The sequence below is a fragment of the Rhinolophus hipposideros genome (genome assembly GCF_964194185.1).
Source record: "Rhinolophus hipposideros genome assembly, chromosome: 1".
Classification (NCBI taxonomy): domain Eukaryota; kingdom Metazoa; phylum Chordata; class Mammalia; order Chiroptera; family Rhinolophidae; genus Rhinolophus; species Rhinolophus hipposideros.
This window is the reverse complement of record NC_138047.1, coordinates 101,476,484-101,503,219: the sequence shown is the minus strand read 5'-3', so window position 1 is coordinate 101,503,219 and position 26,736 is coordinate 101,476,484. Positions and strand designations below refer to the sequence as shown.

The 26,736-nt window shown below is 40.6% G+C and overlaps 1 protein-coding gene across 3 annotated transcripts in view; it reads left to right on the top strand.

Moving 5' to 3' along the window:
• Positions 1–26,396, top strand: part of LOC308497627 (ADP-ribosyl cyclase/cyclic ADP-ribose hydrolase 1-like) — a 72,781-nt gene extending 46,385 nt beyond the window's left edge. The window contains exons 6-9 of one of the 3 annotated variants that reach the window (XM_081048503.1): positions 2,236–2,309; positions 4,225–4,314; positions 4,656–4,742; positions 23,061–26,396. In XM_081048503.1, coding sequence (XP_080904629.1) covers positions 2,236–2,309; positions 4,225–4,314; positions 4,656–4,742; positions 23,061–23,517 — 708 coding nt within the window. In that variant the 3' untranslated portion in view covers positions 23,518–26,396. Of the gene's footprint in view, positions 1–2,235; positions 2,310–4,224; positions 4,315–4,655; positions 4,743–5,534; positions 6,353–23,060 lie in introns of those variants that run through there. The other 2 variants (XM_081048504.1, XM_081048505.1) reach the window with 2 other exon arrangements.
• The last annotated feature ends 340 nt before the right edge of the window (positions 26,397–26,736 follow it).

Sequence of the window (26,736 nt, the reverse complement as noted above, 5' to 3'; positions counted from 1 at the left end):
ATGCTCCTTCCGGATCTTCTAAGGCAGCTCATTGGGGGTCCCCACTTGGTTCCACCTGTCTTAGGTTGTATCTCTTACGTGAGATATCTTACCTGTCTTTGGCTGCAAACCATCTTTTGCTGACCAAACAAAAAGACATAAGGTGTAAAACATTGAGATAAGCAAAGTCCCAAAAAGGCACAGTCTCACAGACTTTTCTTTCCTCATGGAAAGACACGGGGCCGGGGGGGGGGGGGGGGGGAGCAGTCGGCTAGGCTGCTGTTTGACAACAGGTGAGGAAACAAAGACTCAGAGGTTAAGCAACTCGTCCAAGTCAATGGTCTAGTAATAAGGGAGAGCCCAACCAGTGCTAAGGAGATTCAGGTAAACCCTGGGAGACACAAGGAGGTAGCCTGGGATTTGCATTAGGAGATCGTTTAAACTTGGACAGATTCTTGAACCATGAGCCTGACCCTCAGGTCCCTCATTTGTCAAATGGGGATAAAAATAATGTCTGTCCCACAGGGTTATTGCAGTGTTTAAACAGGAAGTACTATTCCATCAACTCACTCACAACGCATTCCTTCCAGAAATAGTTGTTGAGAACTTACTCTGTGCTTTGAAAAATCAGAGGCACTGCATAGTTTTTCTGTTTGTTTCTTTGCTTTTTCTGAGAAAAGTTTCTATTTATTGTATGCTCAGTGATATGTTTTGGGGCAATGCTATTGCTAAAAACTTTTAAAGCCAAGTCCCATTTGATACGTTCTCCAGACTGTCCTTGGAGCTAGGAGCTCAGTGGTGACAGTGATCACAGGCGCGCTACCCCCGTGAGCGACCCAGGGACGGCAGTCTCCGTGTTACAGGCTGAACGCTCAGTCTCGGAGGCATGTACACAGCCTTCTTTATCAGACTAGACGCTTTCTTTTCCTGACAATGGAGGCAGCGTTGCTTGGGGTTTCACGGCCTCACTTCCAAGTGATGTGACCCAATACTTACTTTGCTGGGCCTCTTGAGAAAGACATAGTGTTGCAGGGTCAGTACTTGGCACCTGTAGCTAGCCCTTGACTGATAATTATTGGGTCTCTGTCCTCTACTCGTCACTCCCTATACAGAGACAGAAGCCGCACTGGGTTTTCACAATTCCACTTCAAATTGTTCAGTGCTGTTTGTCACCTGCAGATTAAAGGCCAGATTTCTTGGGCAAGCGTTCATGGTCCGCCATGAACTATTTTATGTACCCAACTTCAGAATCCACTGAAGTTTTCCCCCCAAGCCCCTCTGTTTTCCCAAACTCCTTGCTTTTCTGTTACCATCTGCCTCGGCCTTTACCAGGTGAAATCCTATTCATCCTTCAAGACCTAGCTTTGTTGCCCTCTTTATGCTTTTTGTATTTCTTTCCTAACCTCATCACAGAGTATCTGGACTTCTTGCTTTCCCTTTCCTCTCTTCCTCCTTCCACAGATTTTCACTGAACCCCCACTCTGTGCCATACACTAGCTTTGAAGCTCCAGGGCTGAGTAGTGACAAGCAGGACGGCCTGGCTCACAGCTCTCAGACCTTTCAGCACCAGCACTAAGCCCATCTGAACTTATCACAGTGTGAGATAGTTGGGTAACCTGAGAAGGGACCTGAGCTAGTTCCAGTCCCTGGGCCTCCTGGAGGAAACATGCAGATTGCTTTGTTTTGCTCACTTTGGTTTTCCCCAGTGCCTAGCAGGGAATCCAGCTGAATCCAGCTGAATGTTTGTCGCATAAGGAAATAAAGCTCTTTGCTAAATAATGTTCGTTCATTCATTCATTCATTCCTCATTTCTCTTTGTGCCTGTGCAGGCCTCAGTGTCACCTTCTGTCCCAGTTTCCCCCTTTATTGGTGACCTCATTTCCCTTACCTCTGACTCATCTACCCTGCTCCCTGAATGAAATCGGCAGTGTCTACAGTACGTGGCACCAAGAAAGCACTTTCGTCCTCCTGCTCCAGTGAGCTTCCTCTTGCTCTTCGGAATTCTGACTTCTGAATGTCCAATTTAGCAACAATGACATTGAACTTCATTGTTTAAACACAGATTGAAGTGACTGCTTCCAGAACTCTCATGTGAAACATAATCCCTCCAATAGTTTGGGATGAATATTACCTAGATCTGGCATTCCCGGGCTAGAACCATACAGGCTAACGCTGAGAGCTGGTAGGGTTGGAAAGGCTGGGGTGTGGCGATTAAGTTTGCATGCTGAGGAATTGTGGGCTTTTTTTTTTTTTAAGTTTGCAGAAAATGCCTGCGGTGAGGTCCAGGTGGTGCTCAATGGGTCCATCAGTAATGCCTTTAATAAAAACAGGTACTTCTTTCTTTACATTCTATTTGCAAGGGTTCACGCAGCCTCCTATTAGATATTTCATCTATAGAAATATATACTTTTCATGTTTAAGGTCAGTACTGAAGCTTGGGGCTGAAAAGGTAAAAGTTTTGTGTTCTATGGAGCGGTTTGGCTTTCTAAGTCAATGCCTTAGTCTGGGGTCTCTGTTGTGTAAAATCCTTAAAGGTGACAAAGGTCCTTGCACTGTGTCCAGCTCCCCTCTTGACTTTTCAAAGCCAGGTATGATTTTCTCAGCTCTGTCTCCCAGTACACTCCACCCTGCCCATTTCCTGCCTTTGTTCACACTGTTCCCCCATTGGACCTGCCTCCTCCCTCTGCTGCTTATCTACGTCCTGCCATCTTCGAAGGTCTGTCCTTCCTCCTCTGTCCTCCATGCCCCTGTGAGTCCCAACTCAGCAGTGAAACCACCACTGGGGACATCAGGAACTGTGCTGTGTGCTCTTGACTTTTGTCATCTCTTTGCAGGCATTGTCAGCACTTAGTGTCGTGGTGAAAAGTGGGATTTTAGGGGTCGTTACATAGTATGTATAAGACCTGACAATTAAATTCACGAACTCATCCTACACAAAGTGCTCCATACCTCATTGCTGAATATCACTATGGTCACCTGCGAAGTACTTCCCTTAGGAAGTTATGCACTGATGCCAGTGCCTAGTGCACTTTCAAAGTATTTTTTGGAATTCTTACTGGAATGGCCATCAGAGCTATTGTGCTATTTATTACCCTTGAAGTTCTAAATGTCATCAAAATGTCTTCTTTTCAATATTTCCTCTATTTTTGTGTAAAGAAAGAAGTCACTGGGACCAGATCTGGTGAGTAAGGAGGCAGTTCCAATGCAGTTATTTGTTGACTGGCTAAAAACTCCCTCACAGACAGTGCCGTGTGAGGTGGTGCATTGTCGTGATGCAAGAGCCATGAATTGTTGGAGAAAGTTCAGGTTGTCTGACTCTTTCACGCAGCCTTTTCAACACTTCCACACAGTAAACTTGGTTACCAGTTTGTTCAGTAGGTAAAAATTCATAATGAATAACCCCTTTGATATCAAAAACTTTAGCAACACCGCTGCAAGTAGTTCATGAACTTTGTTGTCAGAGCTCATCTTAGTCTCTCATTTAATCCACACCACTCAATCTGGCCACACTAATGCCTTTCTTTTCTCACTGCCTTCTATACTTACAGCTTTTACCACATGGATGACCTTTTCAGTTTTTTGTTCTTTGGGTTTTCCCTGGATAAGGCTGGATTGAGAGAAGGGACCACATAGTAATGTGCCCTGGACACTCCAGGTGCTTCAAATTAAATTTCCTTCTCTCTGTTTTGAATATTTAGTTCTATGACGAAGCATTTTTTGTTTTGTCTTCTACTGACCGCAACCTCGTGACCTTTGGGTAAAAGTACTAATAATCCTAGGGGTCTAATTACTTGCAGTAGGAGTGGCAGCTGCCAGAGAGTAATGGGGAAGAGTTGAGGACATCAGGGTCTTTCCGAGCAGGGTCCCAACTTGCCTGAGGGTGTGGATCACCTGGGCATTGCTCAGCTGCAGGTTCTGGTTCTGCAGGTGGCCATGGCCTGAGCTGCTGCACGGCTAACAGCTCCCAGGTGACGTCATTATGTTGGTTGAAGGCCTGATCTTGGAATAGCAAGTCCTTAAAGAATGAACGTAAATGCACAGATTAAGAATCTTATTTTGAGGATCTTAGGTATCAATGGTCACACTGAAAGAGTAAAGGTGTCTGTTTCTAATGCAAATCATGGGTCAGTTCAGAAGGGTAGGTTCTAACCAATGGCACCCCACCTGCTGGCTTTTTGCAGCAGCTCTGGGTGCCTGAATGATTTAGTTTGGGGTTGACAATGTTCTTGGTCTCTTCTATCTTAGCACTTTTGGACGTGTGGAAATCTATAATTTGCGTCCAGAGAAGGTTCCTACACTACAAGCCTGGGTGATGCATGACATTGGAGATCACAGGTATCTGTTACTACTTTGTACCCATATGTTCTCAGGGTTCTTTTGTCCACCCAAGAATCTACAGTCACAAGAAAGCATTGAGGAAAGAGACTGGCTCAGGAAATGAATGGGGCCTCACTCTGCATTCAGCCCATCCCAACAACCTCTCAATTTTATCACCACAATGGGTGTCTCCCTAGTTTATACCCTCAGCTCCCCTGCTGAACTGTGAACTCTTAGTGGAGACTCTGCTTCACCTCTCTATCTCAAGGCCTTGCTACCTGCCACCTAGAAGACACTAAGAGACTCAAGAAATGTTTGCGCGATCTTCTTCTTTTAACACTTTCTTCTTTCTTTCCCAGTGTCTCGTGCTCAAGTTCCTCCATCAATGATCTGAAATTGATTTTAAGCAACAGAAATATTAAATTTACCTGCCACAATAACTACAGGTAATTGATTTTTTTCTTGAGGAAGAAATGGCCGTCTTGCTATGTACAGGCGTTTTCCCTTGGGCCTTGATGGTGGACTGGGATGGTGACCTATGGTGATCTCTGTTTCTTCCCCCAGCCTAACCCAGAGGTTCCTAGCCTTCTGAAGAAAATATGGATGTCCTTCTTATTCCATGAAGAAGCATTTTTCCTTTTGCCTTCTTCTGACTTCAACCTCCTGGTCTTTTGGGTGAAAGTGCTAACATTCCAGAATTTTATAATCTGAAATTAGGGATCCAATTACTTGCAATAGAATTGGCAGCTGTCAGAGAGTGTATGGTGAAGAGTTTGGGACAGAGGTTAAAGGAGAGATTCGGAGTCTTGCTGAGCAATGTTCCCACTTGCCTGAGGGTGTGGATCACCTGGGCATTGCAGGTTCTGGTTCAGCAGATGGTGGTGGCTGCTGTTTCTCTGCTGTTTCTTGATCAATAACTGACGTTCATAGTCTATAACTGTGCCATGTTAGAGCCAGACATTCATTTTCATCTCCACATATTATCATCAGACATCCCTTCTCAGTATTTATTTTTATGGCTTTACACGGGAAATGAAACTAAGCTGGGCCCCACTTTAAGTCATTCACTCCTGGACTTGACCTTTCTCTATGTTGCCGTTGTAGGAGAGAAAGTTGTGTGGATGCTTCATGGTCCACACAGGCTTTTGTTGCTGATGAAGCGTCTTCTTTCACTGATGTCTTGAACCATAGATATAGTGTACTGCCTCTAGGTATTACTTTTTGTTTTCTTCTCATAGGCCCATCAAGTTTCTTCAGTGTGTGAAAAATCCTGAGCATTCATCCTGCAGCATCAGCCAATTGTCAAGTCGGTTGTAGACCTTGAAGCCCTTCTGATACACAGCACTGTGCCTGACTCAGGAGACAGGCTTGTGGAAAGCCTACTTCCTGACATCCCTTTCCTCTGTCATCATGTCAACACTGGAGATGGAATTCTTTTCCCCCAAAGTCTTAAAATAACTTATGTTATTTACATATTTTTTATTTTCATCTCCTAATACATAAGAAAAAATTACTATATAAAATTAAAGAGAATATTTTATATTAAATTATTTCATTTTAATTTTCACGTGATGCTATTATGTAGTTTGTATGTTGGTAACATTCTTTCTATCGAAGAATGACCACACCAAAATCTCTTATTAGAACAGGCAAGAAAGGTAAAAAAAGGCAGATGTCCAAGCTTTTCAGAAACCATTACATTTGCAAATGAATGACATTGTCTCAGGATATATTTTTGAACCTTTCCTACAGATAAACTTTAATGTCATGGTTATGGGTCATGTTGGGGAAAATATTCTGTAGGATATAAACTACCCATATACTTCATACTTTACCTCTAAGAACCTTTATAAAAACTCTATGATGTTGATATTATTATCTTTCATTTGTTAGATGAGAAAGTGGAAGTTCAGAGAGGTTAGATAATTCGCCTAATGTCATACATTTAGTTCAAGGCTCCAAAGTATATGTGCTCTCTCTTTCTAGGCCTGTAATACCAAACTGTCAGTGCCTTGTTTTTACTTGCAATAAATGCATGTTGGATTAAATTGAATACAATAGAATCTGGAATGTAATTTTTTTCAATGGCTTCAAAACGGATACATTTTTTTCCTCCTCTTTCTCTTCTTTCTATTCCTCATGTTCAGTGTCTTGCATATGTAATAGGCAGTTAAACAATGTAGTTGTTCCTGATACTGACAGTTCAGTTTGTTCATTTCTCCTTTTTTTCTTGGTCATTCCTGCTCAAGGTTTATCACTTTTGTTACTCTCTCAAAGAACCAACCTTTAGTTTTGTTGATTTTCTCTTTTTGTTTTTGTTCTTTTTATTATTAGAGATATAGAAATGCCTTATAATTTATTTGGATTTTTAAATTCAGCTTCTTGAAATGGAAGCTCAGATCACTGGTTTTTCGGCCCATTTCCCTGTCTTATAAATATATTTTAGTACTATGAATTTTCCTCCAAGTGCTTCTTTTTGGGTTTTTTTTGCATTGTTTCTTTTTTTTTTAATTAAATTTTATTGGGGTGACAATTGTTAACAAAGTTACATGGATTTCAGGTGTATAATTCTGTAATACATCATCTATATATCACATTGTGTGTTCACCACCCAGAGTCAGTTCTCCTTCCATCACCATATATTTGATCCCCCTTACCCTCATCTTCCAACACCTTCCCCCTTACCGTCTGATAACCACTAAACTATTGCCTGTGTCTATGAGTTTTTGTTTCTTCATTTCTTTGTCTTGTTCTTTTGTTGTTTTCAGTTTTATGTACCACATATCAGTGAAATCACATGGTTCTCAACTTTTTCTGTCTGACTTATTTCGCTTAGCATTATAATCTCAAGATCTACCCATGTTGTCACAAATGGTACTATTTCATCTTTTCTTACTGCCGAATAGTATTCCATTGAGTATATATATACAACTTCTTTACCCATTCATCTTTCGAAGGATACTTTGGTTGTTTCCCTATCTTGGCCACTATAAATAAACCTGTAATGAACATTGGAGCTCATATGTTTCTATGGATAAATGTTTTCAGTTTTTTGGGCTAGATACCCAGGAGAGGGATTGCTGGCTCATATGGTAATTCTTTTCTTAATTTTTTTGAGGAACCTCCCCACTGCCTTCCTTAGCAGCTGCACCAATCTGTGTTCCCACCAACAGTGTACAAGGGTTCGTTTTTCTCCACAGTCTCTCCAACACTTGTTACTATTTGTCTTGTTGATGATAGCCATTCTGACTGGGGTGAGGTGATATCTCATTGTGGTTTTTATTTGCATTTCTCTGATGATTAGTGATGTTGAGCATTTTTTCATATGTCTATTGACAATTTGTATGTCCTCTTTGAAGAAATATCTCTTCAGGTCCTCTGCCCATTTTTTAATTTGAATTGTTTGTTTTTTGTTGTTGTTGAGTTGTATGACTTCCTTGTATATTTTGGATATTAGCCCCTTATCCGGCACTGTTTGCAGAAATTTTCTCCCATTTGGTTGTTTGTCTCTTTATTTTGTCGATGGTTTCTTTTGCTGTGCCGAAGCTTTTAAGTTATAGTCCCATTCATTTATTTTAGCTTTTACTTCCCTTGCCTTTGGAGTCAAATTCATAAAATGCTCTTTGAACCCAAGGTCCATAATTTTAGTACCTATGTTTTCTTCTATGCAGTTTATTGTTTCAGATCTTATGTTTAGATCTTTGATCCATTTTGAGATTACTTTGGTACACGATGACAGATAGCAGTCTAGTTTCATTCTTTTACACGTGGCTTTCCAATTCTCCCAGCACCATTTATTGAAGAGTCTGTCTTTTCTCCATTGTATATTTTGAACTCCTTTGTCAAAAATTACCTGTCCATATTTATGTGGGTTTATTTCTGGGTTCTCAATTCTATTCCATTGGTCTGTGTGTCTGTTTTTCCCTGCCCATACCCAAACCATACTGTTTTGATTATTGTTGCCTTGTAGTGCAAGCTGAAGTCAGGGAGTGTGATACCTCCAGCAATCATTCTTTTTTCTTAGAATTGCTTTGGCTATTTGGGTTTTTTTGTTGTTCCATACAAATCACATGATTTTTTGTTGTATTTCTTTAAGAAATGTCATTGGGATTTTGATGGGGATTGCATTAAATCTGTATATTGCTTTGGGAAACATGGCCATTTTAACTATGTTGATTCTTCCAATCCATGAACATAGAATGTTTTTCCATTTCTTTGTGTCTTCTTCAATTTCTTTTAAAAATGTCTTATAGTTTTCATTATATAGAACTTTCACATATCTGGTTAAGTTTATTCCTAGATATTTTATTCTTTTTCTTACAATTGCAAAAGGAATTTTTTAAAATTTCTTTTTCTAAGATTTCATTGTTAGTATGTAGGAATGCAATGGACTTTTGTACGTTGATTTTGTAGCCAGCAACTTTACTCTATTCGTTGACTGTTTCTAATAGCTTTTTGGTGGCGTCTTTAGGGTTTTCTATATATAGCAACATGTCATCTGCAAACAGTGACAATTTAACTTCTTCATTCCCAATTTGGATGCCTTTTATTTCTTTCTCTTGCCTGATTGCTCTGGCTAGGAGTTCCAATGCTATGTTGAAAAGCAGAGGTGATAGGGGACAGCCCTGTCGTATTCCTGAATGTAGAGCAAAGGGCTTCAGTTTTTCACCATTAATTATAATATTAGCTGAGGATTTGTCATAGATGGCCTTTATTATGTTAAGGTATTTTCCTTCTATACCTATTTTATTAAGTGTTTTAATCATAAATGGATGTTGTATCTTGGCAAATGCTTTTTCTGCATCAATATATAATCATATGATATAATCATATGATTTTTGTCCTTTATTTTGTTTATGTGATGTATCACATTGATGGATTTGCGTATGTTGAAACATCCTTGTGCCCCTGGGATGAATCTTACTTGGTCTTGATGTATAATCTTCTTAATGCATTGTTGCAGTTGAATTGTTAGAATTTTGTTTAGGATTTTTGCACCTGTATTCGTCAGAGATACTGGTCTGTAATTTTCTTTTTGTGTGTTATCCTTACCAAGTTTTGGTATCAGAATAATGTTGGCCTCATAAAATGAGTTAGGGAGTACTGTCTCTTCTTTAATTTTTTGTAAGAGTTTGAGCAGGATTGGTATTAGATCCTCTTTGAGTGTTTGGTAGAATTCACTAGTAAAGCCATCTGGTCCCGGACTTTTGCTTTTGGGAAGGTTTTGAACGACTGATTCAATTTCCTTACTGTTGATTGGTCTATTTAGATGTTCCAGTTCTTCATGCTTCAGCCTTGGAAGGCTGTGTGTTTCTAAGAACATGTCCATTTCTTCTAGGTTATTGAATTTGGTGGCATATAGTCCTTCATAGTATTCTTGGATGATCCTTTGTGTTTCTGTGGCATCCGTGATAACTTCTTCTCTTTCATTTCTGATTTTGTTTATTTGTGTCTTTTCTCTTTTTATCTTAGCGAGTCTAGCCAAGGGTTTGTCAAAATTATTAATCTTTTTAAAGAATGAGCTATTTTTAGCATTAATGTTTTCTATTGTCTTTTTGTTCTCTATTTCATTTGGCTCTGCTCTGATTTTATTATTTCCTTCCTTCTGCTGACTTTGGGTTTCATTTGTTCTTTTTCTAGTTCTTTAAGGTGTAACATGAGGTTATTTATCTGGGATTTTTCTTGTTTCTTGCGATAGGCCTATAATGATTTAAATTTCCCTCTTAAAACTGCTTTCGCTGCATCCCCAAAATTTTGTTAGGATGTATTTTCATTGTCATTTGTTTCTATGTATCTTTTGATCTCTCCTCTTATTTCTTCCTTGACCCAGTCATTTTTTTAAAGTATGTTGTTTAATCTCCACATATTTGTGGTTTTTCCTGCTTTCTTTCTGCAGTTGATATCCAGTTTCAAAGCCTTGTGATCAGAATATGTGCTTGGTATGATTTCAATCTTCTTAAATTTGCCAAGGCTAGTTTTATGTCCCAATGTATGGTCTATCCTTGAGAATGTTCCATGTACACTCGAAAAGAATGTATAGTCTGATGTTTTAGGATGAAGTGCTCTATATATGTCAATGATGTCCATTTCATCAAATGTGTCATTTAGGGCTGTAATTTCGTTATTTATTTTCTGTCTGGATGATCTATCCATAGCTGTCAATGATGTATTTAAGTCCCCTAGTATAATTGTGTTTTGGTCAATTTCTCCCTTTAGTTCTGTTAGTAGTTGCTTGGTATATTTCGGTGCTCCCTGATTGGGGGCATAAATATTGATGACTGTTATGTCTTCTTGTTGTATAGTCCCCTTTACCATTATGAAATGCCCATCTTTGTCGCTTGTCACCTGTTCTATCCTGAAGTCTGTTTCATCTGATATCATTATGGCTATAACTGCTTTTCTCTGGGTACCATTTGCTTGGAGTGCCAGTTTCCACTCTTTCACTTTGAGTGTATGCTTGTCCTTGTAGCTGAAATGTGTCTCTTGGAGGCAGCATATGGTTAGGTTTAGTTTTTTGATCCAATCTGCTACTTGTGCCTTTTTATTGGTGAGTTCAGTCCATTTACATTTAGGGTGATTATTGATATATAAGGATTTCCTGTCATTCTATCTTTGGTTTTCTGGTAGGACTGTGTCTCCATTGTTTCTTTGTCGTTTTGTTGCTGTCTGTTATTTCAGTGTGGCGGTATTCTATGATTTTTCCCTCTGATTCTTCTTTTTTTATGTTACGTATTTCAGTTGTGGATATTTTTTCAGTGGTTACCATTAAGTTTATGTAAAAGAGAGTTTCATATTTAGAGTACTCCATTTTCTTCAGCACGCTTACTTCTTCCATTCCTTTATTCCAGTTCAGGCCTTTACTCTTCCCCCTTTTAAGTTTTTGTTGTCACAAATTGTCTCTATTTATGCTGGTGGAATCGTCTCCTGCAGTATTTCTTGTAGTGCAGGTTGCGTGTTAGAAAATTCCCTCACCTTCTCTGTGTCTGGAAAGGTCTTTTTTCCTCCTTCATATCTAAAGGATATCTTTGCTGGATATATTATTCTTGGCTCATAATTTCTGTCTTTCAATAGTTTCAATATTTGAGTCCACTCCCTCCTCATTTGTAGAGTTTCTGCTGAAAAATCTGATGATAGCCTAATGGGCTTTCCTTTGTAGGTTACTGTCTTCTTTTCCCTGGCTGTCTTAAGGATTCTTTCTTTATTGCTAATTTTTGATAGCTTCAATACAATGTGCCTTGGAGGAGGACTGTTGGGGTTGAGGTAACTAGGTGTTCTATTTGCTTCTTGGATTTGAGGATCCAGTTCTTTCCACAAGTTTGGGAAGTTCTCATCGATTATTTGTTTGAATATAATCTCTGTTCCCTTCTCCCTTACCTCTCCTTCTGATATGTACATTATTCTTATATTGCTCTTTCTGATGGAGTCAGAAAGTTCTTATAGAGTTCTTTCATTTCTTTTAACTCTCAAGTCTTTCTTCTTCCATCTATGTCATTTCCAGATGTCTATCTTCAATATCACTGATTCTTTCCTCCATCTGGTTAGTTCTATTACCTAAGCTGGCTATTTTATTCTTCATTTCTTTTATTGAGTTCTTAATCTCCAGAAATTCTATTTCCTTCTTTCTTAAAATTCAATCTTTTTGGTAAAATGTTCATTTTGTTCTTTGATTGTGTTTCTGAGTTCATTAAACTTCCTGTCTGTGTTTTCTTGCATCTCGTTGATTTTTTTCAGAACTGCAATCTTGAATTCTCTGTCATTTAAGTCACATATTGCCATGTTTTTAAGTTCATTTTCTGGAGACTTTTCATTTTCTTTCTGAGCTGCCTTGTTACCTTGGTTATTCATGGCAATTAGTGAATTATTATTTTTCTTCCTAGACATCTACAGGAGTGTGGGTTTTGCAACAGGTTGGTAGGAAGAGGTCTTTCCTTTGCTTTCTGGTAGGTATTGGTAAAATGATTTATTTTCTTTCCAACTGCAGCCTTTAATTCTCTCTCATGTTGTAGTGTTATATTTTTTTGTGCACTGTTCTGGCTTCTCACATGATGGGGAGATTCCCTAGAAGGTGGGCCTCTCCTCTGTGAGCAGGTTGCCTAGGTCTCAGGGCACCGCCTCCTATGGGGAATATGGCAAGTTTCCGAAATTCCGAAGCTCTTCCTACATCAGATTCAGGGCCTGTGTGTTTCAGCAGCTCTGTTTACTCCTGCAGGGATCCACCCAGATAAGTGGGGGCGGGGGCCGGGTGGGCTGTGAGCAATGGAGGCAACGAGCACAGCCCCCAGGCCTCTCTCTCCTTCACCGGAACTAGTTGGGCTGTGAGTCCGTGCCTGCCAGCTGCAGTTCTCAGAACTGCAAATATTCTGTTCTTTTTGATCTGACACTGCTACTGTTCTGCTTCTAGCACTGGGCAGGGTAGGGAGGGTGTGGCTAGACTCAGTGCCTAAGGCTTCTGTTCTCTGCTCAGCAGTGAGGGAATTAAGCCACCATTTTCACCCTCTTCCCTCAGTATTTGCTCCAAGGTCTCTGCCATGAGCATTGAGTTCAGCCGTGTTATATGCTGCCCCCTCAACCCTGTGGGCCATAAGCGGAGCCCTAGCAGTCTGAGTTCTTCCCTCTCCCGCAGCTGCGGTAGTTCCGATGCAGCGAGCTCGGAGCACTGAGCTAGGTCTGCGGCCCGTGTCTCAGCACTTCCCGCTTCCTTCCTTCCCACTCACCCAGTTTGCCCTCCTTTAGATGATTTCAGTTGCGTGTCTCTTAGTCTTACCTGTTTGCTTTGCAGGTAGTCCTTTGCGGAATTATAGTTTTTCAATTTGTTGTAAATTCCAGGGGAGAATTCAAGAGGTTCATCTCATGCTGCCATTTCTATGACGCCGTCTCCCTCCAAGTGCTTTTTTAGCTGCAGCTCTTAAGTTTTGATATGTCTCTTTTCATTGTCATTCAGTTAAAAATATTTTCTAATTTAATTGCTATTTAGAAATATGTTGCTTAATTTTCAAACATCTGTTGATTTTCCAGTTTTATAAAACATAGATGAATTGAATGAAAAATTAATATACTAATTTGAGATTCCTTGAGGGAACCCATGAGATTTGTTGAAAATGCATAAATTTTGGAGTTAGGCATTTCTGGGTTCATATTTTAGTGTTACTCTGTGATCTTGAATGAAATACCTAACCTCTCTGAACTTCAATTTTCCTGTCACTCAAATAAGGATTATAAACTTACCCCCACTGAAGTGTGGTTAGAACTGAAGAAGATGACAACAATTGATGAGGCAAAGTAAACAAGTACTCAACCAAGGTTGGCTCCTTTCTGCCTGCCACTGGTTGGCAATTCAGTTCTTTTTTCAGGAGCCCTTGCAGCTACTGTGGTCAGTCCATGGAATCTCACTGGCTCTTTCTTCGCTTCGGCACACCCTCACGGAACTTAGTTTTGGCTAGACATGAGGATGGGTGCTAGGGACAAGTTCTGATTAAGATGCAGACTTGCCCCAAGTTTTAATGAACACTACTTGCAGAATGTCTGCAGAAAGAGGTCCTTGCTAATCTACTGGGTGACCTGGCTGTTTTCCACTCAGAACAATTTCTGACTTATTGTTGGGCTTGCTTGCTGATTTCTGGACTCTGTAAATGTACCTTCCTTGTTCACCAGGATACCCCTGGAAGTGGCTGCCTGTGCCAGTTAAATTTTGTTCTTTGCATTCCCTTCCAAAGATGAAATAGATAGAGTAGAAATAAATTTGCAAGTGGCTTCCCCCAAAACCATTTGAGTGTTCAAGTTCAAAGCCACTGGAGACCAACAGGAAGCTGGTCCCGTGCTTTTCACACCTTGGGTGCCCTGGAGATGGCTGGGGACTGGGGTCTTCTTTTCTCTTGCACCACGTCTGAATCTTTATTACCATGTCACCCCGTTCCTGCCTCTTCTCTCTCTGCAGTTCCAACTTGGGTACCTTTACTGTTAGCCATGTGGTCATCTTTAGCCCCAAGGCCACTCTGACCTACATATATAAACAAATCCTCCAGATCCTTCTTCTTATAAGTGACATCAGTACTGAATTACTGATTGCTTATACTTTATTCATAAACCTGCCTTCTTGTTTGCTCTAGAAAATCCTCTTACCATTCTAACTTGCACCCATCATCATACTTATCCAAAGGCTGTGGAAGTGATCCAGAGTCTAATTTCCCTTTTCTAACTCCTGAACGTTCACCATTTTCCTTCTGTGAATCTTATAAGATTTGCAGCACACTTTCAAATACAGTTCTGAAATTTTAGGCTGAATACTTGAAAAGAAAAAAATTCATGCACACACACACACACACACACACTTCCACATCCATGGGTCTTTTTTTTTTAGCCATGTGTCACTGTTTGTGTCAACATATTTAGAGCCATATCCTCGTCTTTCATCCACCTGGCAGGCAAAGTCAGGTATATATAAAGTATTTTGGTAAAACACATTCTCTCATTGGCTTGACAGCTCTCTGTGCCTTTATTTCTTGTTGGAAACAAGCTCAACTTTATGTCTGTATGATGCTTTATACAAGAGACATGTAGCAGGAGCAGCATCGACTTACCTACTGGCATGTCATTCACCCTTAAAGCAATTCCTAAGTCTGTGACTGCAGTATCTCAGGTAGAATCCAGACTGTACAGAAGAACTCTGGTTTTATGGGTTTTTAAAAGACAAGTAGTTATATGTCCCGGATAAATGTTACGTATGGCAACTTAAAATTGTATAAAGTAAAATGTTAAAGTAAACCTAGGGTACAATGTGATTATAAAAGACATTTTATGAATGAAGTGTTAACCCAGGCAATTTTTACAGTTTTTTTTAAATAACAAAGCAATTATGTATACTACTAAAAGTCATTATTTTAATATATATTTAACAATTAACCAGGGACTCGGTGCTGGCTGTCTGCCTGAGTGGCAGTGGTTCGCTGGTCCTCAGCTCACACTCACAAAATACAGAAGGCTTTGAACTGGTCCCTAACAAAGAATTTACCCTTGAACTTGATTCACATAGGTACACATTGCCATTCTCATCCTCTGATCAAAGTGCAAAAGCACAAGGTAGAGAAAACCATGGAATTAAGGGACAGGTGACCCAGAGAAAGTTCATTAACATCTGTGACTCTCCAGTTTGGAGTATTTTTATAATAGACATAAATAAATTATGTGAATAATAAAGGACTTTGTGGAATCATGTTTTAAAAAACAGTTGTCTCTGCAAATACCTCATGATTTCACTTATATGTGGAATCTAAAAAAGTCAAACTCATAGTAACAGAGAGTAGAATGGTGGTCACCAGGTCTTTGGGGCATGTGGAGGAGATGCTGGCCAAAGATGCTGGAGAGACAATGGGTATGTTTTGTGGGTGAGAGCAGTGGCCCGAAAGAGTCCAAACTTACAGTCTGAAGACCCCTAAATCCTTACTTACTCTTCTTTATCCTTTGAGACATCAAAGAAGGAGCAGTGCTGTTTGCTGTTTATTAAGAATCTCAGCTTTGAGAATCACATGATGACACACTTTTGTTCTTTATTGAGGAGACTCACCTTGAGACCTCCCGGGAGTCTATGTGATGACACAATGAAATGTGTGATTGTTAATAAGGTACATAAATGTGAAACAGCATTTAAAAACTTGGTGCAAAATGCATCATGCAGAGAATAGAAAACTAACACTCAGTGTACCAGGCACTTCACATATCCTGTCAGCCAGCGATCTCAGCTGCAGCAGAATACAACTGTGGCTAGAAATAAATATTCTAGAGAACATCAGGAGCTTATAGGTTCTCCCCGAGGGCAAGAAAAGTTTGGAAGCCTCTTAGTCAAGAACAACACCCACAATTATTCTATAGACTGGTCAGGTAGAGAAGTTGTTCTTGTTGTGAGAATACTGGCCTGTCATTTGTCACTGTGAGATGTGGCCACTGCTGTTTCTGGGAATAAAAGTGACCAAAATTGATGGTGCACGGTGCCCAGTGAATGGCACCTGAAGCATGGCGCCTGCCTCTTTGGCTCACCAGCCTCAGGTTCATGGTTGCACAGATCCAATTGTTAAATATATATTAAAATTATGACTCTTAGTAGTATACATAATTGCTTTGTTGCACAGGACTTTATACATACAATGTGCAGTTTTTCTACCTGTAAAATGGGGGAGATAACAGTGCCTACCTCTTTGGGTTGTTTTGAGCATTAAGCAAGATGATATTGCAAGATGTGAAAAAACTTCAAACAGCTGGTTAAAAACAAGATTTGTGCTCCTTCTCAGCCAGTTCTATCACAGCAGCCCATAGCTTCGTGTCACGATTCGTGATGTTGAAACAGGTTATGACCTAGGTTTATCTTGTGTATCTAAACATTACACTGAGGAATTTGAAAAGGTGTTGATTTCTCATGGACTAATTGTGAATGGGACAAAATGGTTGACTCTTGAAATTCTATGAAGAAGATGGGAGGCCATCAGATGGTAGGTAGCCCTGTGCATGCTCCAGAGAAATTTCCTGGATTCTAACAAAACACCAAACAAAAATAGTGATATATCCATCCGATGACTGCAGATTTTATCAGACTGCAGAGCTACTGCCTATCGGGGATTCACGGAACTCTCTCCCTACCTGATCTTAGCTGAGAGGAAGGGGTCTCGGGATCCGCCTGGAAGACCACGTTGGCCTCCTGGGTCGGAGTGCACAGGAAGCCTTGTGGGAGCAGCATTCGTACCCCAATGGCCCCTGGATGAGGAGAGATAGGTTTTGGTTAATAGATTAAAAGCACTGGCCCAAGGAGCAGGACTCAAAACTACTGACGCAGGGTGAAGTCCATTTGGCTTCATGGGGCTTTAACTAGTCATTCAGGTGGTATTGTTTATGCAGGAGGTGGGCCAGGAATGGCCTGGAAAGAATGCTGGGCTGCAATGGTTACAGTCAACAGGCTTAAATCACAGGCTTCTGGGTAGTTGTCTGAAGCAGGGGGCAAGAGACACTCCCTGATCTAGGCTAGGAGCAATCCCCAGTTTAAGACCAAGAAACTGATTTAAAAGGTGATTGCGATTATGGACTAGGGAGCTAAGAAACTAAGGAAAAGGCTTAAGATTCCTATAGTGAGGGGGCTTTTCCGGTATCACAATCACCAATCTTGGTTGGTCCTTTTCTTGGACAGAGTCTAGTCTTTAACTTGAAGAGAAAAGTCAGTGTATAATTTTTAAAAATACATGGTAGAAATATATTTTATGTGAATAAATTATGTATGAAAAGGAAATAAAGTTGGTAGAATTAGGTGGAAAGCTGCTTAAATGATGAAGTATTTGAAAATGTAATTTAGCATGGGGCTTTCTTCTTTAGTTAATTTAACTTAAGGAAGACATTAAATTGATGAGACATCACCAACCTGGCCATTCACATACATGTTTTGAATCAGAAACTTAAACGCAAATATGAAACTTCAGAGTCAGGTCAAGAGTGCTGACCACGTCTGTTCTATTCAGCAGAGTCAGGACCAGAGCGGATTAAAAGTCACTGGAGACACAAAATGTAAGGAGACATCAGGGCTGTGCAAGCACCCCAGGTGTCTCCTTCATCTCACCTAGTCCTGTCCCAAGTCCCTGCCATTCAATGTGTAGCTAGCATATCAATGGGTAGTGTTTTCTTTCTAAAGGTTTTTTTGTTTGTTTGTTTGTTTTGTAAGAGGCAGTCTTTAAGGATTTTGCGTTGAAGAATTTAAAATGTGTAAAGGTGTTGGAATATACTGATTAATATTGAAAGGAACCATAGAAGAATCACCAGAGATAATCTAAACAAATGGGAAATTCAGTCAATACTATTGAAACAGTACTAAAATAATTCCAGGAAACATGGTTTATGCAAAACAATAAAACCTCTTAGATACCATCAGATAAGAAAACTGATTGCTTCCTACTTTTTAAAGTGGTACAATAATTAACAATATTCAAATACTTATTCTTTTCATGAATTCATGACTATGTAACAATCAATATAGCAATTAAAAAATAATAAATCTTCTCTTTGCCTGTTTCTTACAGAGGTGTTTAGAAGACCCCTAAATCCTTACTTACTCTTCTTTATCCTTTGAGACATCAAAGAAGGAGCAGTGCTGTTTGCTGTTTATTAAGAATCTCAGCTTTGCTTGTTAACATGGATTGGATGACCAAGCCACCTCATAGCAGCCCGTGTAACCCCTTAACTAGAGCAGTCTGGTAGGACACAGCCCTGGATGTGGACACAGAGTGGTCTACTTTTCCTGGTCTGTGGGGACTGTCCTAGTGTTCGCACTGGAAGTCCTACGTCCTGGGAATCTCTTAAATCAAGTGGGACCATTGGTCATTCTAACTTGGAATCAGAGTCCCAACTCTGCCGTTAACTAGTTGTGTGACTTTGAGCATGTTGCTTCATTTCTCAGAGTTTGCTTCTCACGGGTAAAATAGAGGGCGTGGTCTGTTGTGAAGATACTGGGTGAAAACAGTGCCTCATTCCTGGCTTCTGGTATCAAGGCACCCTTCCCTTCTGCAGAGTCAGTGTAACGGTCTAGGTTCAAGTCCAAGTTCTGACATGTACTGAAGAGCTCAGGGATCATGGGCAAGCCATTTCCTGCCTCCTCCTTAGAGAGTGCACGTGTAAAATACGGTTAGTCATGAAAGCGACCTCATGACGATGTTGAGGGTATTAAATGGACTGGTGTACTTACTGTGCTTAGTGCAGTGCCTGGTGCGGGGTTAGAAGGTAATAAATAGTCCTTATTACTAGGGTAGATTAGGAAAACACTATATAATATTTAAAGAAGTGTTGTGGTGGTCTCTAGCTTTGTTTTCATGTTATCTAAGGTTCTTAGTCATATGGGGCATGCTTCCCATTGATGAAAAGATAGGAATCATGGCAAACATTCTACCTGAGTTCTAGAGCGGGCAAGCCACATAACCTTTCTGACCCTCAATTTTCTCTTGTATAAAATGGGAATAACATCTTACCTACCTCACAGAGAGGATGTGAGATCCAATGAGATAACGCAGGAACAAATGTTGGGGAAAGCATGGGACCAAGGTGACTTGTTGGTGCGGTGATGATGACAATAATAGTATACGTTTTCAATTGTCATCTTAGAATTTATGAGAAAGGTATAGATGTTACAAACCTGGCCCCTTTTAAAATGCCCTTATGAAAACTGAGTATGTAAAGGAAAGCTATGGCAAATTGTCAATGTAAGTAAAATACGAGAATACGTAGCAAGTGACAGCCAGTGTGTAAACAGAACTATGAGAACGGCCCGCAGAGGGAGGCAGACACTGACCTTGGTATTGCAGCCCATTTTCCTACCTACCTAGAGTAGATTTGACAATTTCACCACGTAGAGATGGTGGCGCTTCCATTGGCTGGCTTTGGCTCTTGTTCTGTAGGCTCTTGAAATTCAATGGGTTAAATATACGAACACAAACTCTGATCTGAGGGGGTGGCTATTTAAATGGAATGGTCATCTCAGACCCCATGTTTCAAACTCTTGCTCTGAGGGTCTCCCCCACTTCCTGCTTTCTCCAAAACTCCTTCATAGTGCCCCGTACTTCTCCTTTATTATACTCTTTGACCCCTCTCTCAACGCCACATCTCAGCCAAGAAAAAATCCCATTGGCTCAACCTCCAAAATATGTACATCTGGAATCTGACCACATCTCACCACCCTGGTCAAGCCCCTAATTTCCCTCATATATTTGCAAAAGCCTCCATCAGTGGTTTCCTGCTTCTGCCTCCTTGTGGTGCCTTCTCTCCAGAGCAGGCAGAATGGTGTTTTTGAAACAAAACAGGCTATGTCACTCCCTAGGTCAGCACTCTCTAGTGGCACCTCAGTGCACCCAGAGCAAAAGCCAAAAATGGGCGCGAAGCCCCACGAGGCTCTCCCCCTCCCCGAGCCCATGCCTGCCTGCCTTCATCTTCTCTTTTCTCTGCTTTGGCTATTTGCTGGGGCTAGTCAGTGTGGCTATTACACACTGACATTCTTGCTGCTTGACATTCCCCATCCAGGGCCTTTTGCTGCCTATTCCCTGGGCCACTTACTCTTCGCTGGATATCTGCACGGCGAGTTCTCTTCCCTCCTCATGTCTTGGCTTGAATGTTTCCCTTTCTGTGCAGTCTTCCTTGACCACCCTGTATATATTGTACCTCTCCATGCTTCTTACAGCCTTCTGTCCCTTCTCTGCATTATTTTTCTCCACATTTATTAATCTAAAACTTTCATGGTGCTTCCTGTGTGCTGGATATGAGCCTAAGTACTTCCAAAATATCTCACTTAATTCTCACAAAAATCTATATGAGGCGGGTCTTATTATTTGCATTTTATAGATGAGGAAACTAAGGGACAGCTTGACCAAATTTCCAGAGTTAGTGTAGGGTGGTGTCTGGCTGTTCACTCCCCACTCCGAATTCTACCCACCGCCTCTCATTGCATTTAGCACCACGTGGCACAGTATTTACGAATATACTTATTTATTTTCTCTCCCTCACTAGAATGTAAGCTCTAAGAGGGCAGGGACTTTTGTCAGCTCCCGATCTACACGTCCAAGACACAGCTTATAGTAATGCTCGGTTTACATGTCTCTTTACTGTCTCTAAGCTTTCAGAAGGCAGGCATAAAGTGTTTTTCATTACTTTAATTTCAATAACATAGGGCTTATTGGTTGAAACTTGAGTATAATATATTAAAAAACAAAATTAAATCATAAAAGGATGAAATAGGGCAGATCCTAAAATCAATACAAACAGCAACAAAGTAACTCAACTGTATATCATATTGATAACTCAATCACCCAGACAGAAGGAATTAATTCAAGTCTTGTTTGAACATAGTACCCTGACTGTGCGCAATTATTGTGGTACATTCTAAGGGTGAAAATAACCACAAATAAATCTTGAACTTCAATTACTAGCTTGTATTGCCATATTTCCTGTTTTATAGGTTAGACCAGATTGAGTGCACAGAACACATATATAAAATGGGAGAAGATAAGGAACACACTGTGGTATTGAATTTGAATTGGTGGGATCACTATGAACTCATAAACATTTGCAGATGCAAAATCATTTAGCTACACTGTTATTTTGCCATATTTATTTGAATTCCTCTGATGTCCTCATTCAACATTTGTCGGAATTTGATATTCCAGACACTGTGCTAAGCACATCCCACGGACTATTTCACTTAACCCTCGCCATTACACTGTGCCATATGTACAATTATTATTAAAAAGGTGAGAAACTTGCCCAACGTAGTGGCAGAGCCAGGTTTGGTCTGACCCCAGAATTCTGCTTGTTATAATCAATCACAGGGATAAATAAGACAAGTCAATACAAAATCTTTCAGCCCCGTCTTAAAGCACTGTATTCGTTTGTGACACTGAACTTGATCTGACTACTGAAATAAATAAGCCTATGGGAGAACAAAAGACCCTTTGGAGTCATCTAACAATAGAAGTATTTGTACTCATTTGGCACAGAGTGCATTCTAAGTTGACCGAGAGGCGAGAAACCCTAATTTCAGAATTGACTCTGACTCTGCCGATTTGCTGTACCACCTTGTGGAAGCACACTAGGCCTGTCTGGGTCTCTGTTTCTTCTCTTCTAAATTGAAGGAGCTGGAAGACACAGGGAATCAGACTCAAATGTCTACAGGGATGGACGGGTGACACAAAGGGGTAAAACGGCCTGATGATCTGGGTCCCATGTATGATGGCAGTGACCACCTCTCACCTCTAGCCCAATGTTGCCAGGCAGGTGTGCAGGCCTGAGGTCATGTGATCTTCCAACTCCTCGAGAGAAGCCAAGAATTCAGACGTACGTGATATTTTCCAAATCTTAAATTTAAGAAACCACAACATACCAGTATGTGGGCCTCAGGCCAACACCTTGTGATTTTTAGATCAGACGAACTCTGAAGTCCCTTCAAGAATTATTTGTAGAAAAAAAAATGGTCCCTTAACCTGTGATGCTCAAAGACAATTATCTGGTTCATCTTCTCAGAACTTCTGGGGAAGGGGGAAAGAAGCAATATCCACTGAGCACCCGTTATATGTCAGGAACGTGTCATGAATCACACCAATTATATTAACCATATTAGTGGGGATTCTCCAGGGAAGCAGAACCACTGAGATATATGTACTCATATATAGTTGGCGTATGTGGTTGGGTAAGCTGGCAAGCCTAAAGTCTGCCGGGTGGGTCAGCAGGCTGGAGAGCTAGGATTGCTGATAGTACAGTTCAAGTTTGAAGGTTATTTGATGGCTGAATTCCTTCTTGCTTAGGGAGGGCAGTCTTTGTTCTATTCAGCCCTTTAACTGATTGGATGAAGCCCACCCACATTCTGGAAAGCAATCCGCTTTACTCTAAATCCGTCAATTTAAATGTTAATCTCGTTTAGAAAAAAAACACTCTCCCAGAAACATCCAGAATAATGTTTGGCCAAATACCTGGACACTGTAGGCAAGCCAAGTCGACATATCAAATTAACCTTCATACCATTTAATGTTCACAATGATCCAATGAAGTAGATTCCTACCCCCACTTTACAGATGAGGAAACTGAAGCTCTGAGTAGTTGAACGACTAATACAAAAACCAAGTAGGGGTAGAGCGGATATTCAAACCCAAGACTGTCTGACTCTGAAATTTATTTCTTCACCCAGTTCTGATATTTCACGATTCTTGATATTAAGGCTACTATTTGATAAAAGTAAGGCCCACGTTTTTGATCGATTCCAGGATCAAGGGAGCCAACGTCAGAACCGGAGCCCCACCGCAGACACCTGGGGAGCTATCCACAAGGAGAGACTGTCATCCAGTTGCCGTGACAGGGCCTACATCACGAATGCCCCTTCCTTGGATCAGGCAAAGCAGTGGTCTAATGAACAAGGAAATCATTTTCTTACACATGGGCCTTTGTCAAGCTCTGCTGCATTCTATCCAACAAATATTTAATGGGCATTTTCTGCGTGCCAGGCATGGTGCTTGGGGGCTGTGGACACAGCGATGTGAGACATATCCTTGGCATCAAGTAGCTGTGAGTCTAGTCAGGGAGAAAGGCAAATGCAGTGTTGCGAACAGTGTCCTTTGGGGAAATAGAGAAGATAGACCTTGTTGCTGGCCCCTGCAACCTGGGGGTCCCAACTTCTCCCTGGATTTTGTATCCATGGAGCTTCGCACAAGGCCTAGCATATAGTAGGCATTCAATAAGTGCCCACTGAATGTCTGCACAGTTGAGGGAGTAAGAGGAACTTATTTATTTACACATCTGTACCATTTACTAATCTCCTCAAAGGAGATTACTTAAGGGCAGGGACAGGAGCTAAAACTGTGGGCCCACAACTTGGACTTTGTGGATTTAAAGCCTGGCCACCCCTCTTACAGATGGTGGGGTATGATCTCTCCAAGGTGCAGTGTTCTCACCTATGAAATGGGGCTAATAGCACTTACCCTGGGGTCACTGTGAGGACCAAAGGAGATAATGCAACGCAGTGCGCAGTAGAGCATGCAGCACAGTCAGTGCTCTGAAAACAGTCCCTATTTCATTGTCACGGGCATCACTAATTTCTGTCTTCCTGGCATCCCACAGGACTCAAAAAGTAATTGTGGGCAGTCAAGGAGTGAATGAATGAATTTACCTTGGGTTCCTGGGGGAAGGGCGGCAGGCAGACCCTCCCTTTCTTTTCCTTTCTGGGTTGTTTCGTCTTGTCTCACTGTTATGGCCCCCTTGGAGGCCATGCCAGCCCTTGAAACCTTGGAGAGCAGGGCAGCGGCATATGGAGGTTTGGGGCAGTGAGGATGCAGGCCCAGTAAACTTTCAGTGGTCCTTCTCCTTGTTAATTTTCACCTAGTCTTTAAGTTAGTCACATCTCATGATGAGTCCAGAGTGAATGAGGAACCAGGGTATTCTTCAAAGCTTGAAGGGAAGGAGAGCAGGCAGGGCAGCCTTCTTCCCTCCTACACAGGCAGTTGTTGCCTCACTAGATGTCTACCTGAAGCACATTTCATTAAGAGATAAGGCAAGTTAGTCCTACTTGGAAAAGGCCAACTGTCTATAACTCATTCCCAGACCTCCCAGTGGGCCATCAGGACTCTTCTGGCCCACTGCATTCCTTCTGTTTTACACATACTGTCTCTTCAGTCGTAGGAATATTTTCAACCCAAAAGGAGAATATGTCTGATGCTTTAGGCATATCTGCATGGAGGCAGATGAATGGACATTGCCTTCAGAAAGTCATTGAGATATGATGGAAAAAATGTGTGGCCTTGGGTAAGCCACTTCACTTCTCTAGGCTTCCGTTTTCTCATTTATATAATGAGGGAGCTGGACAAGGTGATTGCGAAGATTATTCTTGCTCTAAAATTCTATGATCCTCAAACCATAGAATCAATAAATCACCAGTCAGCAAATATGGGTGGAAAAGAATCCTGTTTTAGGGAGATTAATCTAGTAGTAGCTTGTAGGATAGACTTGGGAATCTAGTAGATGCTGTAAAAAAGAGAACCGTGTAGATGTCCATTAGAATCAAGGAAGGTGACCTCTCCTTGTCTTCACAATCTGAAGGACTGAAGTTCCCTTTTCCCACCACATGCCTTCTGATGCCCAACTAGATTCCAGAAATTCAAAGCAATGATTCCCACATTTCCTAATAAGGGTGGCCCAATTTAAGCAATTTTCTAATGAATATTCTCTGATTTTCTTGAAAATGATGACCATTGCTAATTCCCGGAAGTTCTTGATATACTTTTGTTTGTTCCAAGACCAGAGCAAGTTGGGAACACTGTTTAAAGGGATCGATTTTCCTGGCTTGTCACAACCCGTCTCCTTAGTTACACCTTGTTCAATTAGATCAGACAGTGCCACTCTGGATGTGACTTGGCGTGGAATCACCACAATGGCCAGACTCACAATTTGGAAGGCATCAACTCATCTTTTCATCTCACTCTTTATCTTGGCTTGGCAGAAATTCATTAGCAACTTTAAAAGTTTACATAAAAACCTCCATATTCGATTAACCTTCAAGTACCCTTGTTTGAAGTCAGTCAAAAGTTTTTGCAAGAGAGGTAATAAAATATACTTATTTGAGCCAGAAGAAAAAAAAAAAAAGCAAAAATGTTTTGAGGGAAGGAATAATATTCTAAAATATTTTGCCTATATTTTGTCCTTTTAGTCTGAGAATGCCAATATATTTATTTTTCTCTCTGAATTGAAGACCAAATGTAGTGAGTTAAGAATGTATTTGAAGAAAACACGTGACAAAGAAAAATTAATGGATGTAACCTTTCGATGACAGAGTCTAGATGAGAGTAATAAAGAATATCAGGGTGTGTAGAGTTTGGTTCCAAACTCTCGAGTACAGGCTCTGCCTTTCTTGATGTCTATAGTGTTTTTGCAAAGACTCAGTTCTGGGAAAACTTTATGTTCCTTTTGTCATGTAATCTATTTGAGGTCAATGGGAAGTACCTAAGAGTATCCTTTTCTCAGCTTCAAAATGAAAACGTTCAGAAAATACTCAAGCTATTTTTTTCAGTACTGGAGAATCAATGACAACTGCATATCCCAAATCTTGAAATTTAAAACTTGCCCTTCAACTTCTGTTGGATTGACACATCTTATTTTTGTAGATCTTGGGCTTTTCAGAGAGTGGAGAGAAGAATTTGGGGTTACATGTAATATAAAAATTGCAGCAGATGTTTACTGAAATACTTGACATGATGAAAATTTATTTATGTAAGGTTTATTTACAAAATACTTTTTATAACTTTGTATATAGAATTACAAAACAAAATTTGGGAAATATGCTAACAAGAGGAAGAAGAAAACAAAAATCACTTCTAATTCCATCACCCAGAGATAATCATCATTTTCATATTTTTCGTGTCATGCTGAACTTAATACCTGGCCAAAAGTAGGTACACATAAAGTATTAGTTCATTGACTATGTCCTCAAGTCTTTATTATTATGAAATATGTATAAGTATGTTTTTAATTGCAATCATAGTGTGTGAACTGTTTTGTAACCAGCTTGTTAATATATGCCTCAAAATTACAAGCCAAAATGAGCTTTTTGTTTCAAAACAGTGCCCTGGGGAATACTTTCATGACTTCAAACAAGTTGGTAGATGAACCAGCTTAAGGCATATGTGTGTCGTAGGTCAGGTTCACTAAGAAATAGACTTTGAGAAGGAGAGTGAGAGCAGAAAGTTTATTGGGGTGGTCTTGAGATCAACACTTCGGGGCAGCGGGAGGCAAAAGACTCAGAATTGGGCAAAAAGAGATATTAGGCTGCTACTCAGTCTCAGCAAAGGCCTCAGCTGATCCCCAAGGGAACTGGGATGGCCCTTTGGGTGGTCTTTCTTTAAGGCAAGGGCCAGAAAACGAACCAGTCATTAGACTAGGTTGTTGTGACTTTGG